The sequence below is a fragment of the Mya arenaria genome, chromosome 9 (genome assembly GCF_026914265.1).
Source record: "Mya arenaria isolate MELC-2E11 chromosome 9, ASM2691426v1".
In the NCBI taxonomy this organism is placed as follows: Eukaryota; Metazoa; Mollusca; class Bivalvia; order Myida; family Myidae; genus Mya; species Mya arenaria.
The window spans coordinates 1,866,151-1,887,435 of NC_069130.1; the positions used below are offsets into that span (position 1 = coordinate 1,866,151).

General features: G+C 34.5%; 1 protein-coding gene across 3 annotated transcripts in view; it reads right to left on the bottom strand.

Moving 5' to 3' along the window:
* Positions 1–21,285, bottom strand: part of LOC128202652 (pleckstrin homology domain-containing family G member 5-like) — a 112,918-nt gene that overhangs the window by 77,035 nt on the left and 14,598 nt on the right. For 2 of the 3 annotated variants that reach the window (XM_052903676.1, XM_052903677.1), the window contains exons 2-5: positions 15,237–15,372; positions 7,959–8,118; positions 5,790–5,871; positions 1,181–1,345 (exon numbers count right to left, since the gene is read on the bottom strand). In XM_052903676.1, the coding sequence (XP_052759636.1) occupies positions 1,181–1,345; positions 5,790–5,871; positions 7,959–8,118; positions 15,237–15,372 (543 nt within the window). The remainder of the gene's footprint in view (positions 1–1,180; positions 1,346–5,789; positions 5,872–7,958; positions 8,119–15,236; positions 15,373–21,285) is intronic. The other variant, XM_052903678.1, reaches the window with a different exon arrangement.

The following is a 21,285-nucleotide window of genomic DNA, read 5'->3' on the forward strand; positions in this document are numbered from 1 at the left end:
TATCTTTAAGTTCTGAACAATCTGCCTATTGTTTAAAATCTACATTCTTATCTCATAATGTTATTAAACATAGAAAATAATATTTTTCATACACATTTTAAGAGCAAAATTGAGCATGCTTAAACAATTAAAATTGACGATACTAAATTAATAAAAAAAAATGTTCTTATCCCATTTACCCAACCATTCTGTCTAAAATTTGCAATGATGAAAACTTAAAAATTATGGAGAGTAAAAACCATGCATAGAGTACACTTTCTTTTTAAAAAGACCAAAAAAAGAAAGAAATAGATGATGATAGTTTGTTTCAGTGAAAAATAGAAATATAATTCACGGAGGAGTAAGCACGAAAAGTTATATTTCATGAGGTAGGTTTGTCACCAACATATTTACTTTTGGTGCTCAGGGGATTTTAAACATGTCTAAATAATGCATCATTATTTCGTACATGCCCTATATCTGGAAGGCTTTTCAGGGGATAGTGGCTCAGAAAACCAGTGCACATTGGCAACAAGGGGATATCATCATTTATTGCTTTGGCGCTGGCATTTGATTTAAACTAGCATTTCATTTTAACTGAAAAGCACTGTGTTGAGTATATGTAACAAAATGTCTTGTACAAGGCAATCTAGTCTATAAACTTTTCCCAATGTATTTTTTTTTAATTCTACTCCTAGACCAAGCCTTGGATCAAAATTTCACGGGTTTCCGTAAAGCCATCATTAATAAATGGCTTGTTTAGCGTTTCCCTACCTTCATTTTGAGGTGTGGGTAGGTATGCAAATTTTATGTGATTTTTTCTGCTCCATACCCTTTTAATTCCGTAATGAAAAATAACAACCAACAAAATTATGACCATATAATAAAACATTTGAGCCGCGGATATTTTTGAGGGTCGTTCAGGAAACTCCAAACAAATAAGTTATTAATTATGGCCTTCTGGCAGAACCATTACATCAGTGGTTTCCAATGTTTTAAGTGAATTACGATATGAATCCTGGAACAAACACAACTGCTAAAGTCTAAATGTGTAACATGCGTCTATATATGCAACAAAACACAAAATACAACCAATGTGTGATAATGACATAACGTACATTTCACAAAACCCAAATTAACGAAAACATATTAATGCCCACTACCAAGCCTCTAGGTACACAGACTAACAATAATGAGACACCTTTCCGACTCGCTGGAGAGCTTGGTTTGGTGATCGTCCAGACGAGGCCATTAGAGTGTTTTCGTCAATACTACCATGGTAACTATAGCGATGCTCATGTGACCCTTCATCATCCGAGTTAACAGGGTGACCAAATATGTCACTGGCGCTATGACTTCGAAATCCCTGTTTTGAAAAGCCATTATATACATTACAAGAAGCATAATAATTGGGAGTATACATCAAAAACCCTTACACAAGCATATTATTTTTTAGACTTAAAATATACAGCAAACCAAGATATTACAAGACTTGAACAAACACAAAGCAATTAATGTATGATATATTTGTTTTATACCAGACAAGATTATTTTAATACATCGATTATCAGATATATGATTTCTTAACAAAAATATGCCCACAGAACTTCTCAAGGCTGTGTTATAACCATAGAGTCAAGAACAGTAACTCTTACAGTATATTAAACAGTTCTATCCTAATTGTCCCCCTTCAATTTTCTTATTTGATTCAAAAAATATTCATAGAAACGTTTGTAAAACCTCTGCATTTTCCATCAAAAACAACCTGGAATGTATGCCGGTACATCAGTAGAAGTAGTTCGGAAAGTTTTAAATAATAGTATTTATTAATTCTAGTGTTTTAACATATATTTTGTATTACTAAGTTTACTAAATGGATAGCAAATGAAGCACATGATCGCATAAATAATTTAGATTCCAAAGAGTAAAGTCATTAAGTTAACCAGCTTAATTTTGAAATAACTACAGGATCTACTTGTAGCTTGGTTGAATGTAAAGATTTCTGACATTATAAACCGTCCATATACATCCGAGGTTGTTTTCGATGGAAAATGGCCAAGGTGTTCCAAATGATACAAAAAATATATGCAGGGCTCGACATTAACGGTGGTCCGATGGTCCGGGACCACCAGATTCATGGTCCGGACCAGTAGAAACCAGTTCTGGCTAGTCCGACTGGACCAGTGAAATTTCCAAGAAGAAATAATTTAATCAGAAATGTTAAGCACGATCCCTGACTAAATCTGACAATATGTATAATCCAACAAATAAATGCAGTGCAAGCAGCGTTCGTTGTTTTTATTACCATTCCCTTGCGCATGCGTTACATCTGCGACCGGAAGTAAACAGCACAGAACAGTTTACGATAGCTGTGAAATCATCGGAATTAGGTCAATCTTTATTACGATGTAAAATTCCAATAACTTATTTTAGCAAATCATTTCGTCCATATTTATAGCATTGAATTTGGTTTTTAAGTATTTATCGTATGCATAGTAAATTAAAGCCATTTGCTAATGTGATTGACAAATTTTAATGTACATTCAAGTCAGATATGTACTATATATCTTTTATTGCTGCCTGATAATCCAACGTATATTCTAGTCAATCCTCATACTATTGTTTCATTGTTGTAATGTTAACCAGTTAAAGTTTTATATTAAAATTAAAAGCTCACTATTATTTTCATCATGTGTGTATATAATAAACCTTCACAGGCAAAGAATTAAAATCATATCATCAAAAAGTATCAATTTGGTCAGGACCAGTGGATATTAGGTCAGGACCAGTAGAAAATATATCTACTAGTCCGAATGGACCAGTGGATTTAAAAGTTAACGTCGAGCCCTGATATGAATTCTAAAATTAAACCTTATTTTTATTTCAATAAGTCTTGAAACTATCAACAACAAGATGAAAAAAGAAAAGCTGGAAATTCATAGCCATAAATATTGGGTAAACGATATGAAACATTGAGAAAATATTACTAAGACAGAAATTTCCGGCCACAAAGGTTACAGACAGCATTATCGGATGTAGTTTTTAGCCCAAATGACAAGAAGCTTCTAACACGAGCCAAAAAATGGCAATTTTCTATAATTTGATCCCAAGATGTTTCATTGGCGTTCTAAGAAATAAAGAGTGATCATGTCTGAGAATTGACATAAGGATAAAGGTTACTGTTCGGGATATCTGCTTTCATAATAAATTTGTTCTTGAAGCATGAGGGCGGTGAATGATATCAGAAGATCATGAAGATTTGAATAACTGGAGTTTTAAATTTATAACATTATTTTTACATAAAAAAGGCAATAAATTTCCTATTTTTTTCTGTTCAGTTTCAAATCTTAAAAGCTCTTCTTAAATGCATTAAAATACCAACAACCGAGTGCTGTGGATGGGTCTTTCATCTTTTTCAGTCAAACAAGGCAATAAGTCAACAATTATCCAAACCAGAGTTATAGTCCTTGCTATACAAGTGTGTGTTGTCTCTGGAAACATGTACATCAAGTTTCGTTTGAATATTTTGAATCAATTTTGAGTTATGGTTATTAACACTCTGCGCAACAACGGTGACACCCTCTCTCCGAGGACATCAAAGCTATTACAATACCCAGACATCATTTCCTTAAAATCAGACATATTAAAAACATTTGTTTGAGTTTTTGTAATTATTTACAAACACATTTCTACAAAATCGACCGAAGCCTCTTCAATATGTAAGTACTTAAAGTCTTTATCTATTTTTCCCTAAAACAAAGCAATTTGCATATTTTCTGAGGAATACTATTTCGTTATGCAAATCAAAATACAAAATACAACAAAAACGTTGAGTATCCATAATTGGCACAGCAGGACAATCAATTTTCAATCAGATCTCGGGCACACTGAAGTAAATCAACTCTGCAAAGACTCATTTTAATGTAGCAGCAAGAAGAATGATGGGGCAATTAAATCAAATATAAAGTGCTCAGACTTTTTCCTTTTAGAAAACAGCATTTAGTTGCCAGGAATATTAACCTAATACAAAGTTATGTTTGAATATCTTTAACAGGTTTTGGGTAATGGCCAAGTTTGATGGTTTTGCATGCCATACTACACCAGCAGCTGATGATACACCAACAATGCGTCAATGGCTTTCACCAACGACGCTTTCAAAATACCTCAATTTGTTCTTTGAAAAACAGACCAGCAGCCAATTGTTAAAAAATAGTTATATTCTTCGGTTTAGTCAAAGTTAGACGATAAGTCTACTGATTGGTCATAATTAAACCAATAATTACTATTGAACAATTAAATAAATGTGCAAACTAACCAAAAGATAACCTCTGAACAACTTACTGTAACCAAGTTTAATATAATTGGCTGCTGCTTAACGCTCCCTTAAAGGTACTTGACAACAGATGGTTCCAAAATCCGCAAAAGCAGTATTTCCTCAAAACAGGACTAGAATTGTCAATACAAGCTAGTAGGAGACCGATAATACATCACTTTACATGATTAGAGAATATATTTTCACTGTTACAGCTGAGTTCACCCGTTTAAAAATAGCACATAATGGGTTTCCAGCTTAAAGTGGGTGTATTTAGCCGGTGAAAGTCACTTGTACAAATACATAAATAATGCTATTTTTAGATTTACCCGGATTTACCTGGTAGACACCCCAGTAAATTTTCAAATTGGAAAAAAGTCAAAAGATACATGACTGTGCTGTAAGCTTTGTGATACATCAGAAATTAAAATTCAATGTGTTGCACACAACGATATAAATCTTATGTTAGCTTCAACAATTATCTTTTTTCTTGTGGTTTACATTTGGTGTCTTGTCCCTTTAATACATTCCAGTTAGAAAAAAACCTATCAAGAGGGCACAAAAGTCAATGCTCATCAAGATTCAGTGAACACATATTCTACAGCGGCTCATTTTTGTTATTATATAAGTGTGTCCTGTGTGTCAGTTCAGTTCTAATTATGGAGCTTCATGAAGCCCTAGTAATATGCCCATATAAGTCTTCGGCAATCTGCGTGAAGCCTGATTTTCATTTCCTGAATGGCCGGTATATGTTGACCAGAATACCAGACATTAGTCAGCAATTTGGTCCAAGGATGGATGAGGCATAATTAATACGTGACAAATGGTTTGACCTAATATTTAGACCGATGAGAAACTAAACTAATTCTCGTTGTTCTAACAAAGAAAGTTGATATGAAAATTGGGACAAGACATGGTAGATACTATACTTCCATGGAAATCAGTGTGTGTATACCACCTGATAAATTATGTCATAAATGCTACATCGGAAAGCAACATTTTGCTTCAAATGAAGACTTAAAACAAAGATAACTTTTCTCTTTCTTCACTGAATATTCCAGATGATATGGCTGAAAACACTAAAAACAAAGATCTCTAATTGAACTTGTATCTGACAACACTAGCACTGATGAAAGTTGTAGGAATATCTCCATATTGAGAGCCAATTTTACAAAATGGTACTGTAAACAGTCAAAACTAAGGAAAAAGGTCTTGTTTGGGCTGTTAGATTTTGAAAGTATGTAATTGATTACAAAATGGTACTGAAAAGAGTCAAAACTAAGGAAAATAAAATATTCAAATCAGTGCCAAACTTTCAAAATCATACAGCCAAAGCAAGACCTGAAAGTATCAAAACTTCTACAGCACACTGGGACTGACACCATTAAATTGTTGTCATGGTTACCAAAAAAAGCCTAATTGCACCAAAACACTGCAAACAAACAAACAGAAATTTATTCCACAATGTACGGTAATACAGCAATTGATCAAAGCTTACCGTAGTGTGACGTCGTTTGGCTTTCACAACTTTTTTACGTTTCAGTTTTTTCTCCGCTTCAGACCCGTCTACAATGTCTTTACTGGAATAAAAAAATAGTTTTGGTAAATAAAATGGCATACATGTGTAAATCTAGTCAGACAGACGAAATCCCCTCTACCAATTTTTTCATAAGTGAATAAAATCCCTGAATAAACTCATCTTGCCCATTTTGGAGGTATTCTACCGTATATATTACAGGGGCGGCTCCAGGATTTGATGTTAGAGTGGGCGTAACCTTTCAACTTTTGCCCCTCACTCATAACCAAAATTTATTAAGTATATAGTGTTTGTAGGAGGTTTTGAGGAAAAGAAAATTTAACAATTTCTAGTCTGAAATGGTGCATCTTGGTTGTATTTTGTTACTTTTTTCTCCTCAACTAAAATAAATGTAAACTTTGACAATTTAATAGACTTTCTCAACAAGCTGTCACAAGAATAAAGATAATAAATGAATGTTATTAGTGGTATTTGTATAACATTGGTACATTTAAACTTCATAAAGTCTAATAGAATATTTATTATTGTCTTTAATTCGAAATGCCCTTTTTGGGGGACAACTTGCTCTCTTTAAAGGGCCCGGCCCATTTCCTCACAAACCTTAGAGACGGCCCTGACATGCAACGTTGCGTTTCAAAAAATGTGAAAGCACTTTAAGAGTGTTTTATTATCAACTCCAAGTATCAAAACGATGTCAAATTTCATGATAGGAGTCAAACTCGGACAATAAAACGATATTCTCTCTTAAGGGGAAGTAATAAAGCTATATGATTTTACGACCGATCGCTTGTACCTAAAATCTTTATACTGTAACGCACTGTAAAACACTCACATTCGATAAATATTGATATGAATATTTGCTTATGTTATTTTTTTATTATCATCAACAAGTTCAGATAAGACCTAATTTGATATTTGAAGATAGATGATAAATGGTTTTCAAGTTTCAAATAAATATGTTAAGATGTCAACTGACTGATCCTGGATAAACTGGTTCTGGATTTATGAATGTGCATTTTCCTCCTTTAAAATTAATGAGTTATCTCAAATAGCCATACAACTGCTGTTTGACATAAAAATGTCAATTCTCAGCAAGTGTTCTTATTTTAATTTCATGTCTGAATTATTTTCCATCAAAACTGGTGAAAGGCTCCTAATACACTAAACATAACAGCATAAATTTATAAAGGCAGCTCTGTATAATAAATTACACTAATATTTTGAGTAATAATTTGATAGGGCCAAAGTAACAATTTCTAAGGAATTATTTTATTAGGTAAGACTAAGCTTTGTCTGCATTTCATTTTCACACAATAGCCTTTTTAGCTGGGTCATTGCTGACTTATTGCTCTACAAAAAACAGGACATTCACAAAAAAAGTAATAGCTAAAATACTCAAAATGGTCGGAATAAGTTTGTCCATTGGCAATTCGAATTAGAACCGGGTGTAAAAAATAAGAGATAGGTTGTGAAACCATTATTTCTTTTGGTAACGCCTAAGTAAATTGGAAACATGTTTACCAAGTTTCATAACAACATCTTCAATGGTTTCTGAGTTATGGCCAACATTAAAATTCACCCATAACAACACAGCTATAACAATCAATACACCCAACTTTGTTTCCTTGCTTTAAGAGGTGCAAAAAGTGTTACATAGCAGTTCAAATGAGCCTTTGCAAATCTAATAAAATCTGATTAAAGAGCACTTTTCTTTGGAGATATCAGTTTGAACAATGGAAAGGCTACAACATTTATACCTTGAGTTTTTTGATTGTATTTTAAGATGGCTGCAATAAAAGTCAAATATTGGGTCATACTGAGAATGCCTGGGACCGAATACCAATAAACATCAGATGATTTTTTTTTACAGTCCAACGGGGGAAATTTTTAAATTGTCATAAAAGGCGGAGTTATGAGCCTTGCGGTATATGTGCATATTGTCTTTGGCAACATGTGTACCATGTTTTATATGAATATCTTGAAATAACTTTTTAAAGTATGATGCCGGCAATAAAGACAAAAGGGCTATGGCAAATTTTCAACCTATTCAATTCAAAGGGCAAGCTAAAAATAGAATCAGAAAAAACATTTGTTTTACAGACTAAATAAAAACATGTTTTTTAGTGATACCTGACAGAATTATTCCTGTCCGTCTCCATGGCAACCACCAGTTCCCCGTCATCATCCCCCTCTCCTGGCTCAATCTCCTCTATATCCATACTTGTCAGTGATTGGTTGATGAAGTTTGGGGTGGAGTTTGTGTGCATGAACCGCGCCGTCTTCTCATTGACTGAAACATAAAATGCAGCAGCTTAGTGATTGGTTCATGAAATTCAGATTGAATTGGTGTTCATCAATTATGCAGTCTTTTTATTGGTTGAAATACAACATTCTGCTCAGTGATTGGCCCATAAAAGTTGGGGTGGAGTATGTGCATGTACCTTTGCCATCTTATTATTGGCTGAAATAAAACATACTGTTCATTGATTGGTCCCTTAAAATTGAGGATGTAGTTGGTGTGCATGCAATTGTGCAGTCTTTGATCTAGCTGAAATAACAAACTGCTCAGTGATTGGTCCATAAGAGTTGGGATAAAGTTGGTATGCATGAAACCGTGCCATCTTCGAACTGGCTGAAATAACAAACTGCTCAGTGATTGGTCAATTAGAGTTGAGATGAAGTTGGTGTGCAAGAAACTGGCCATCTTCGAACTGGCTGAAATAACAAACTGCTCAGTGATTGGTCAATTAGAGTTGGATTGGAGTTGGTGTGCATGAAACCATGCCGTCTTAGAACTGGCTGAAATAATAAACTGCTCAGTGATTGGTCCGTAAGAGTTGGTATAAAGTTGGTATCCATGAAACCGTGCCGTCTTCGAACTGGCTGAAATAACAAACTGCTCAGTGATTGGTCAATTAGAGTTGGGATGAAGTTGGTGTGCAAGAAACTGGCCATCTTCGAACTGGCTGAAATAACAAACTGCTCAGTGATTGGTCAATTAGAGTTGGGATGAAGTTGGTGTGCAAGAAACTGGCCATCTCTGAACTGGCTGAAATAACAAACTGCTCAGTGATTGGTCGATAGGAGTTTGGATAGAGTTGGTGTACATGAAACCGTGCCATCTCTGAACTGGCTGAAATAACAAACTGCTCAGTGATTGGTCAATAGGAGTTTGGATAGAGTTGGTGTACATGAAACCATGCCGTCTTAGAACTGGCTGAAATAACAAACTGCTCAGTGATTGGTCAATAGGAGTTTGGATAGAGTTGGTGTACATGAAACCATGCCATCTCTGAACTGGCTGAAATAACAAACTGCTCAGTGATTGGTCAATAGGAGTTTGGATAGAGTTGGTGTACATGAAACCATGCCGTCTTAGAACTGGCTGAAATAACAAACTGCTCAGTGATTGGTCAATATGAGTTTGGATAGAGTTGGTGTACATGAAACCGTGCCATCTCTGAACTGGCTGAAATAACAAACTGCTGAGTGATTGGTCAATAGGAGTTTGGATAGAGTTGGTGTACATGAAACCGTGCCATCTCTGAACTGGCTGAAATAACAAACTGCTCAGTGATTGGTCAATAGGAGTTTGGATAGAGTTGGTGTACATGAAACCGTGCCATCTCTGAACTGGCTGAAATAACAAACTGCTCAGTGATTGGTCAATAGGAGTTTGGATAGAGTTGGTGTACATGAAACCGTGCCATCTCTGAACTGGCTGAAATAACAAACTGCTCAGTGATTGGTCAATAGGAGTTTGGATAGAGTTGGTGTACATGAAACCGTGCCATCTCTGAACTGGCTGAAATAACAAACTGCTCAGTGATTGGTCAATAGGAGTTTGGATAGAGTTGGTGTACATGAAACCATGCCGTCTTAGAACTGGCTGAAATAACAAACTGCTCAGTGATTGGTCAATAGGAGTTTGGATAGAGTTGGTGTACATGAAACCGTGCCATCTCTGAACTGGCTGAAATAACAAACTGCTCAGTGATTGGTCAATAGGAGTTTGGATAGAGTTGGTGTACATGAAACCGTGCCATCTCTGAACTGGCTGAAATAACAAACTGCTCAGTGATTGGTCAATAGGAGTTTGGATAGAGTTGGTGTGCATGAAACCATGCCGTCTTAGAACTGGCTGAAATATCACATACTGTTCTGAATGTGATTGATTGATATTGTGGGTGTATACGGGCTGCTATCTTCTCTCTAGTTAGAAATATACTGACAAACAATGAAATCATACAAAATACCATTGGAAATTATTGTTAAAAGCATTGCCTTGCAAAACCCTGTATAAAATTCCAATCCTTATGAAATTATAAAGTCTGACGTTGAGATGAACGTAATTTAGACGTAAGCACAGAAAAGATCCTCTTATAGAGACAAAAACTGGCATTTACAAAGCACCGCTTAATCACTTCAGACACAAATTTGCAGACTGATCGAATGACTGATGTATTTTCCAAGCCTCAACACATGTTTGTGACTTGTTTCTTACTGTGTTTGATTCCAAGGCCTTCATAACTGCCATTTGAGCTGTCAAAACCTTATACAGAAATCTTGAATAAGAATATGCCAAGAATAGTTCTAGTTCATTTATACATACAGTAATCATAAAAATGAGCCATAACATAAAAATTACTTTTTTATATTTTGTAAGTTTGGCAATTTCAATGACTGTAAGCGACTGTAATGCACCAGTTCATTGTAACAACGCCCCCCCCCCTCCCGGGAACGGGGGTATACCGAGGAAATGGGCTGTATTTTTACATTCCTGGTGGCCCCGTAGTGCTGCGGTGGTTTTGTCTTCGCACCAAAATAGCGGGGAATGAGTCTTACCTAAGGTCCCTGGGGTGCGGGGGCATTTGGCAGGGATTTAATCAACAGTTCATCCCCACATGACAGGGATTTTACCCGGGCTTGGCTGGACTGCAAGTCAAAGTCACTGCTATTCCCCGGACCTGGGGGGGGGGGGGGGGGTGTTCACAGGTTACAATTATGTAGAAGTTTAAAGAACACTCAACGTTTATAATGTAAAGTTTAAACTTGTCATTTTCATCTTCCACTATGGATATAGTATTTATTTTTCATCAATGCTGACCCTATATTATTTTGGTTCCATTTTAAAGAGAATTGATTGCTGATGACTTATATATGGTGGCTGATCGGAGTACTAGTGGTAATTAACACACTTGACTGTCAATCAAGGGCTTGCTGGATCGATTCCCAGCTGCACCACAAAAAAATACTTATTGTCTTCTGGGAGGGACGTTTAATGGGGGTCCTGTGTGACAGTGCTATACACTAGTCCTAAAGAACCAGTTTAGCTCTAACCAGGGTAACATTCTGTCTGTGCACTTTGCTCCAAAAACATTATGATGACTTAATTATCTTGTCGGAGTAATCACTGAATGGGCCTTTTTTTTAAAGCGTTATAAGTTACGCTTTTAGCCATAAAAACATCTTTCGATTGTAAATATGAAAAACAGTGATCTGATTTTTGTTTAAGCAGTCTTATCAGACTTCCACACATTTACGCAAAAAAAAAGAATCACATCAAGCCAAAAAATAAAAGAGTTGTCAAGACGGTCGATCTGTAAGAGTGCAGCTTTAGAGGCCCAAAAAAAACATATTATAATATGTTTTCACGTATTATTCTTTAAGACACAAAACCCTTTCAATTGATTTCTAAAATAATTTGCTGTCACCTTGCAATTTACTCCTATTTCTATCGATCAATATTGAATAATTGATAATCATCGGGCGGATTGTTCAGAACTTTGTTAATGTTCACAACATGATTAATAACATTGTTGTTCACTTCTAGGCGTAAAATGTTAAATAATGTACGTGATTACATATTTAAATATTAACAAGTACAGCTGAAACATTTGTCTAAAATTGTGTTAGAAATACAGCAGATGAAAGTGAATCCATTAATTTTCCAGAATAGTAACATTTTGAAAGTTAACAACGATGACGTTAACCACATTGTTAACTTGAACAGTGTTCTGAACGATCAGCCAAATTTTTCTTGATCAAATAACAGTGTTAAATATAAAAGCACTTAATTATTTTATCAAATTCTGCTCATTTTGCAAACTACTTTAATTTACTCTTAGGTCAGGGTGAGGAATGACGTGACCTGGTGGTGGTGGTGTTAGTAGTTTATACTCTGGGTCCCGGCGTGAGCACATTAAAAGGTCACAGAGTGACAGTTCAACCACTGCACACCTTACCGTGGCAGACTATCAGGCGGTTAACCAGTACTAGGTGCCTTCACCTCTGCAAGGAACTGACAACTTCTGTACATGCCAAGCACGGCAGTGGTACAGTGCGAATGGTCATAGAAAGGATTTCATAACCAATCACAACAGAAGTGACCTGGTCCGCCCGGGAATCGAAACCGGGTTGTCGGATTCACAGTCCAACGCACTACCTATTGAGCTAATCGGGCGGACTGATGTGACCTGAGGAATCACATGACCTAAAAGGCATTCTTAACAAGGGTCACAATCGATGTTAACAAACAAGTGTGGTTAAATTCTAAAAAAAACTTTTATGACAGAAAAGATATAAAAATATTTCTAAGCCTTAATTAAAAAACTGCTTTTTCTGCTTCTGCTTATTTTAATGATGAAATCCTTGGCCACAATTACAGCGTTGCATAATGTTCGACAACATTCAGTTGAGTTGAAAATTTAGCCTAGGATTGCATAATTAAAATACAGCAAATCTAAAATATTTTACATGTGCATATAAGCAGAAAAAATAGCCTTTTATAGGCTTAGAAATATTTTTATGTCTTTTCTGTCATAAAAGTTATTTAGAAATTAACGTCACTTCATTGTTTGTTTACATCTGTTGTGACCCCTGGTGACCAGTGTGAGAACCCTTTTGAAGTCACATGATTTCTCACCCTGTACTTGTTGACCATGACAGATGGTCTATGGTAATATTGGAAAAGATTAAAGATGCACTCTTAACTCCCAAAACAGATTTTCCACAGTTAATACAATTGTTTTAATTAATACCAAAAAGGATGAATAAATGTCGAAAACAATGGTTTTTATGAAGGATACTGTGTTTTTTTTGAAAGAAAGATGCATCTGGAAACGCTGCATTTCTACCTAATGAGATGATAGTAGATCACAGTAAATCTTTTAGCACTCACCAATCAAGTAATATTTTTGTGTTTTCAGCTATTAAATACATGGTTACAATCTTGTTAACAGTGATTATTTTTTTCCATAAATGCATTAAATAATAAGTAGTTTAAGGTATATCACTTAAAATTTATGTTTGTTATACATGTATATGTATTGAATTTGAATAAGAGTGTCACTGTAACAAAAAAATACCTTTCATATCTTTTTGGGGAAGTACTCCAAATATCCAAATATATCCAAAAGCAAGAACAAAATCTTCTACCTAAATCAATCACAGTAGCACACTTTGACCCCAGTAGTCTGTGGCTAAAATTTTGCCATTATTATTATTTTTCGGGGTCAGATCAATATAATTTATCTGAAAGTTAATTAACAAGCAGGTGTCCAGTTGGAATGTCCAATACCTCATGATAATAAACCAAACAAGCGAATAATGACATAAAATTTTCATGGCGCAAAGAATTGGTGCAAATAATAATGTTTGAATATTAAGCTAATATTTGTTAAAGACTCTATAGAGGAACAAATATTTGTATTTGATGAGAACGACTCAATCTTCTGAGGGTTACCTTAACTGAAAATTTAATGTCCCCAAAACTGGGTTATCAAAAAATATATATTTCATTCTTTTAAAGAGAAATATCTTTGAGGCCCTTCACTGATTCAAATATTCGAGGCCCTCATCATTGATTTAGCCAGATATACCTTTATTCATTATTGCTCAGGACTTTCAAACAAGTTTATGTATAAAAATGAGGATATCAGGGCCTCATTTTTAGGGTTTCACAAAGTGTGCCATAATTGTAAGCAAGGAATTTGTACATCTAATTACGAAAACTATATATATATATATAATTACATATCCAACAACAAGGCCCGCTAATCCATCTTTAAGTTAAATAAAAAAAAACTTATTTTTTAATACATCTGAGTTACATGAAAGTTAAAATTAAGATAAATTAGGGTAATTAAATGATGAAAGATATAACTGCACTGAAATTGGCTTTTATGCCATTTATATAGTGTTTGATAAATAATCGCACACTCTGACTGAGGCCCTAACAAAACTTCTATTAAAAACAAACTATTGATTACATTTATCAATTTATAAATAAACGAAAATCTGAACAAAACAACTTATAGGGCCTAATAAAATAAAGTCAGTGAATGGAAAAATGTAGCTCATCCACGGAGGACATCCTAGTTTCTTGTAACAGTATTGCAGTTTGGCGTAAAGTAATACTGCAACAGAAGTCCAACCAATGATTTACATGTCCAACTTAGATAATAATACCATATGGTCAAACAAGCCTTGACCAATGTTTCATCCTCAGAAGGTGAGCTTCTACATAGCTTTTTACAACTTTCCAGGCTTGTTCAACATCTTTGTAAAACTGACCTCTGGCATATATCACACAAGCAATTTCAGCTGACAAAATTTATGACAAACATTCCGAGCTTGTTCAAGACTGCGAAATAATAATGACCATCTGCTATGTTTAAATGCTTGTGCCTTGCGTGTTATGCCCACATCATCAAGCCAAAAACAAACTTACTATGGCAACAGCATGGTATGGTCACAGTTAATGTTCTCACATGTGCAAAAATTGTGATGGTTACTTATTTCTTGGAGAAAGTCTACTTAAAGGTATCCGCTAGACTTTGTCTACTGGTAAAGGATAGAGTTACACACTTAAAAAAAAACACCAGTATATTCATGTTCTTTAGCCTTCATTAATCGGTTCCATCACACTTTGTTCGCTCAGGACTTGTGTACTGTAAGAATATTTTCATTCACACACTTTCCATAGCATCCAGGTCCGTTTTTAGTGTGAAAAGTGTGATACATGCAAGCAATTATATTTGTCAGTTGAGGAAAAGACTGCTGATACACACTTGGCAGGTCATATAGACAGAAAGGTGTAAAGAGTCTACATGTTTCTAAAATGTGAAATGTGTAATACTTACAAGTGTGATACATACTGAATTGTCTTCTGGACATTTCAAGAAAAAGATGGCCACAAGATTTGAGTTGTGCATGCAGCATGGAATCACACTCTTTACACAACATGTGCCCTATGTTAAGTGTGAAAAGTGTGATACTAAAAGGATGATACATACAGGTTTTTCTTTTGGGCAGGGCCTGAACGAGATGGCCACTAGATTCAACGAGCAATATCTCTTTACACAACAACATGTGCCCTATCTTAAGTGTGAAAAGTGTGATACATACCAGCCTTTCTCTTTGGCAGATCCAGTACAAGATGGCCGCTAGACTCGGGTCGCGAGTGTAGCGTCGAGTCACACTCTTTACACAACAACATGGGTCGATTCTCATTGTTCTTTGTACACGCCGGGTGGTGACAGATCTGAAATAGACAAAGTTGAAAACATTTTTAAATTTTGTGCTTCACATTCACCATACACCAAGGTCAACAGACTGGAAAATTAACCACGGTACAAAATTATGGTAAATGGTGAGAACTGGATGTCTTGGAGATTGAAACTAGATATTGCTTTTTTTGAAAAAGCCCTTATCTCCCCCATTGTGTGGTCGTAGCTGAGAAATAATTAATGATGGACATGATATTTATACTTTTAGACTGGAGACGAATGACCAGTGACCTTGAATATGGCCTTTTCAAACATATTAAAGCTGCACTCTCACAGATTGAACGTTTGGACAACTTTTTTTTAATTGTTTGTCTTGGAACGAGCCAATTTTTGCGAAAATCCATGGAAACAAGTTAAATAAGACTGCTGACAAAAAATTAGATCGCAGATATTTGTATTAAAGTTAAAAAAATGATGTTTTATGCATTTTTCTTAAACCATTCAGGCCATTAAAAAAAAAAAAATTTGAACGGAAATATGAAAATCTACGATCTGATTTTTTGTTAGCAATCTTATATTATTAGTTTGAAGATATTTACACAAAAATTTGCTCTTTCCAAGACAAGAAATAAACTAGAAATGTGTCCATAGGACACGGATGCCCCCACTTCGATTTTTTGTCACAGAAAATAAGCCATAATGATTATTCAGGATAATCTGAGGGCCCTAACTCCTAAATGATTAAAGCGATTTCCATGGCTATCGAACTTGATCAAGATATTATGGTCACAAACATGTGTTAAAAGTTTGGTGAGGATTGGACAAACAGTTTTCAAGAATTAGATCGGAAACAATCTTCGGGACGTATTTTTCAAGTCTTTTTTTGCAAATAAAGGGCCGTAACTCCTAAATGACAAAAGCGATTTCCATGGCTATCGAACTTGATCAAGATATTATGGTCACAATCATGTATGTAAAGTTTGGTGAGGATTGGACACATACTTTTCAAGAATTAGATTGGAAACATATATTTTTGAAGTATTTTTGGCAAAAAAGGGCCGTAACTCCTAAATGACTAAAGCGATTTCCATGACTATCGAACTTGATCAAGATATTATGGTCACAAACATGTGTTTAAAGTTTGGTGAGGATTGGACAAACGGTTTTCAAGAATTAGATCGGAAACAATCTTCGGGAATTTTTGGCAAAAAAGGGCCGTAACTCCTAAATGACTAAAGTGATTTCCATGACTATCGAACTTGATCAAGATATTATGGTCACAAACATGTGTTTAAAGTTTGGTGAGGATTGGACAAACGGTTTTCAAGAATTAGATCGGAAACAATCTTCGGGACGTACGTACGTACGTACGGACAAGGGCAACCCTATATGCCGCCACTTTGTGGGGGCATAAAAAGTTGTAAAAATGGTAAATCTGTGAGAGTGCAGCTTTAATATGTAAACATCTACTGTATATGACTAGTCATCTCAAAGTCAATCGGGGTCATCTACTTATCATGACCAACTTGCTTGCATACCAAGTGTGAAGTTCCTTGGCTCAAGCATTCTTACGTTATTCAGTCAACACTGTTTTTTCACCTCAAGGTCACTGTGACCTTGACCTTTGACCTACTGATCTCAAAATCAATAGAGGGACTTCTGGTGATGACCAACTGCATACCATGAATGAAGTTTCAGGGTCCAAGCGTTCTGTAGTAATTGATTGGAAACAATGTGTGACGTACAGACTAACTGACAGATGGACTGACAGACAGGGCAAAAAAATATGTCTCCCTATCAATTGGGCAGACATCATGACCCGGAACATGGGCGTTGTAAGTCAGCCAAGAAGTCTACAAGAGAACTCATGAAATACAATAGACAAACTTTTGTTTGAACCATCAAACTAAACATGACTTATTGCATGATAATTCTCGAACATATTTTATCATATAAAGTTTACAATGGTTTAAATAAGGCTATTTTTTAACTAATTTACATAAAACTGCAAAGACAAACCTGTGAAAAAATCATTTGAGCATCAAATCTTAAAATTTACAATCCAAAATTTTTTACAAGCATAAGACGAACAGATTTATTATGTTTTCACAACAAAGTACACAAAAAAGACTAGAACATTTCAAAATCTTGTTAACAATAATTCTGCACCATTACAACATCTTCAAATTGAGCATGACTGATTATTATAAAACCACATTGGTTAAACATACCATCGCATTGTTGAGTTTGCGCCTTTTTTGGAAAATAAACATGTTTGTCAAAACCTCATGCAAACATTTACCAATGATCCACTCCCCCGCAATATATCCATTTGCGATACAAATATGTGCGGTTTTATCAAATAAATGTTCACAAGAATTTCTGGATCAATATTTTCAAATTTTGTTAAAATTCTTTGCAACCTACACATAAGTTTTTCATTTATTAATCTTTTAAACTCCTTGTTTACAAACTTTGAAATGAAACATCAGTGTATTAAGTTTTATCCAACGATGTTAAACTAGGTAAATATAGTATTTTTGCAGGCTTAACATGCTTGATTAAACTTAAGCCGATGACACTGTTTTAGCATCTTCTTTTTAAGTATTCTTATTATCTCCAGCCATTATAATAACTGCGATGAAACGCTGGACATAATTGTCCAGGTTTTAGACCATCATAACATGGTTTTGAACTTTTCTGCACTCCAAAATCCTTCGCTTAAATCCTTCTAATTCATGTATGCCCATTCAACACAAGTTTAGCAAAGATGGTTCTCCATTTATTTTATTTGAATGTTTTTCTGTAACTTTCACATTTCATATATCATTTCACATTAAGTAAATTTACTGTATGTAATACCTAATACATGCAATTTTGGTCCATAAATATTCTATACATGAATTACTCTTAATTATTTATAAAAAATGATAGATAATGAACCAAACATAAAATCCACAACATTATTCCCAATAATACAACACTTCATCCGAATTATTTAACAACTAAATTGCCAGGCCGAATTTAAGTAGCCAAGGGCAGACTTTGAATAATTAGCCTAATGAAAGAACAGATAAACAGAAGATTTGAACGCTGATAGAAACATTTCCCAGCCGACAAAAGTATGCATGTATCAATGATACATCTTTCATAAATATTTTTGGATGGGATTCAAATTGTCCGACTACTTTGTTTACCTAATTCAGAAAAATCATATACAATTTAAACAACATCCTGTCCTTTCAGTTCTTCATTAAAGTCACACCAATGTGTTATTTATCCATTTGTGTAAATCCACATAAATAACGAACACACAACACCATGATTGACACTATTACTTTTTTCGTCAAATATCAATTTAATGTAGAACTCAACACACACAGTCATATAAGGAAATTAACGAACATATTGTGATCGTAAATTTCTTTCCAAAAGTATGTTTTTTCGTAATAGATCTCCAGTTACACTATCTGACTCAAATACCAAGTCAACTTTAATGTTTCAATTTTCTGAAGGCGGTAAATAAATTATTTATGTTACCATGGCAATGAATTTCAAAGCTACACGCTGGGACAAATAATTTAGTGGGTTTATTTGAGTCCCATGCACTGCGTCTTACTTAAATCTTACGTTTATACGATAAATCAAATTTGAATAAATTATAATCATAAAGAGAAATTGAATCACTGATAAATCTTTTCAAAAAGTAAATGTGACATGATTTTTGTGTGACAGTTTCGTTAGCGAATTCAGTGATGAGAAAATTTTGCTATCCCCCAGAAAATAGAAGAAATATATGAGATCACTTCATTTTTTGAAGGGCTAATAACTCTGAAAATGAAAGCAAAAGTATCTACCTCAAATACTCTAAGTGGGGCCAGCAAAAAATTACGTGTTCTCGTGTGACAGTTTCGTTAGCGAATTCAGTGATGAGAAAATTTTGCTATCCCCCAGAAAATAGAAGAAAGAGATTCAAGACTGAGATCAATTTATTTTTTGAAGGGCTAATAACTCTGAAAATGAAGGCAAGAGTATCTGCCCTCTTAAAACCTCTCAAATGAGCCAGCTAAAAATGTTTATATTTTGTGCAACACTTTTGTTAGCAAATTCAGTGATGAGAGAATTTTGCTATCCCCCAGAATATAGAAAAAAGATCTGAGATCAATTTATTTAATGAAGGGCCAACAACTCTGGAAATGAATCAAAAGTATCTGCCATCATACTTTTCAATTGGGCCAGCTTATCAGCATATAAGCTATCAACACAGGACAAAATATTGGAATAATGTAAGATCAAGAATTTCACTTAAAAATTATTAAATGAATGTCAAAATTTAATTGAAAATTTAACTTGCAAAATCAAAAACAGTTTGTTTAAACTAACATTAGCTTTAATTTATGTTTATACAGATTATAACTACTCAGAGATCTTGAATCTTAATAGCGATTGAAAGAAAAGTGCACATCGAATCATTAATGAGATGGTTCCTGAAATGAAGATACATTTGTAATGCTTCATAACTTAAATTCTACCAAAAAAATGAATATCTCATAAACCTTTTCAGCTTCATCATAAATTCATAATTCTAAGAACATGTCAAACATAATAACTTTTATGTTAATATACCATGTCTAACCAATTGTCAAATTTTATACTGCAACAGCTGGGTTTCAAACTTAAGAATTCTTCGAAATCAATTCAATACTTGCCTCACAAGATCCATCAAAGACAGTGGTCGGCAAACTATAGCTCCGACTTTTTGGTTCGTATCGATTCTCAGGAAGACTATAACTCCGATTTCGTCGATAAGGCAGGGAGGCCTTTTTCCCCTTGTTAAAACCTAATACTCCAAGTACATCCATTTTTCACATTTGAATTTATTCCACAACTTGAATTCTCGCATCAATATATTATAATACAAGCAAAAATTGTTACTATCCATTCACAAATTAGTAATATATTCAAGTTGTCAGTTTTGTCATACATGTATAATAATTTTAGTAAGATAATCCATTTTCCATCAGTAGACCACCCTGTTTTAATTGCCTTAATGAGGTCAAAATAAAAAGTAGCTCCAAAGCATCAAGAATTAACTGACCGACACTCACTCAGCTGCATCAAATGTCAGAACAAATATGCAGACACATAACCAATAATATCCAAATAAAATTACATATTCCGCTGATCGTTTGTAGCAAGAACAGCAATGTCTTGTCATAATCAAATATTGTTCCGCTAGATGCAAAATAACATTTTATTTCTCCCTGGCCGCACCATCCTCTTCCACGAGATTGTCATAAAAATTAATTGTCCATCATTACAAAAAGACGGGTTTTTTTGTCATACTGTTCACTTGCACAATGTTTTATCTTGTGACAATTCTGATATATTCCATGTTGCTTCTGACAGTGCTTAAAATGGCTGGAAGCCTAAAATAGCAATTAAACTTTGAGTTGAGTTGAGTTGTATTAACACAGAATATGGTTCCTGCTACAAGCTAGACCAACTGGCCACAACACTGACCAGTTAAGTTAATCTCCTGTCCGAAAATATCAGCGGATGACCTTAGAAGACAAACAATCCCAGAAATAGTTTAACGCAATCCGAGAACTAGTTAAACGCATAAGAAAAATGGTTCAACAAATTCCGCTGACATTAACATAACTATTTAAGTCAGCACTAGGTAAATTATTGTATGCAGAATGCTTCGCAGATATTTTTCTGCATAATACTAAATAAATATTTATGATTCCGAAGGAGATAGATGCTGTTATAAGCAAAGAAAGATTTTCACAAAAATTCTCTTTTAAATGTTTTCCAACACTAATGTAATATTAATGGTAATTATCACCACACTGTTTAATGATCAAAATTAACATCAAACGAATCTCAGTGAATCATATTCATCCTTTTATTGAAAGAGAAATCTCTCTCAAATTTAATATGAA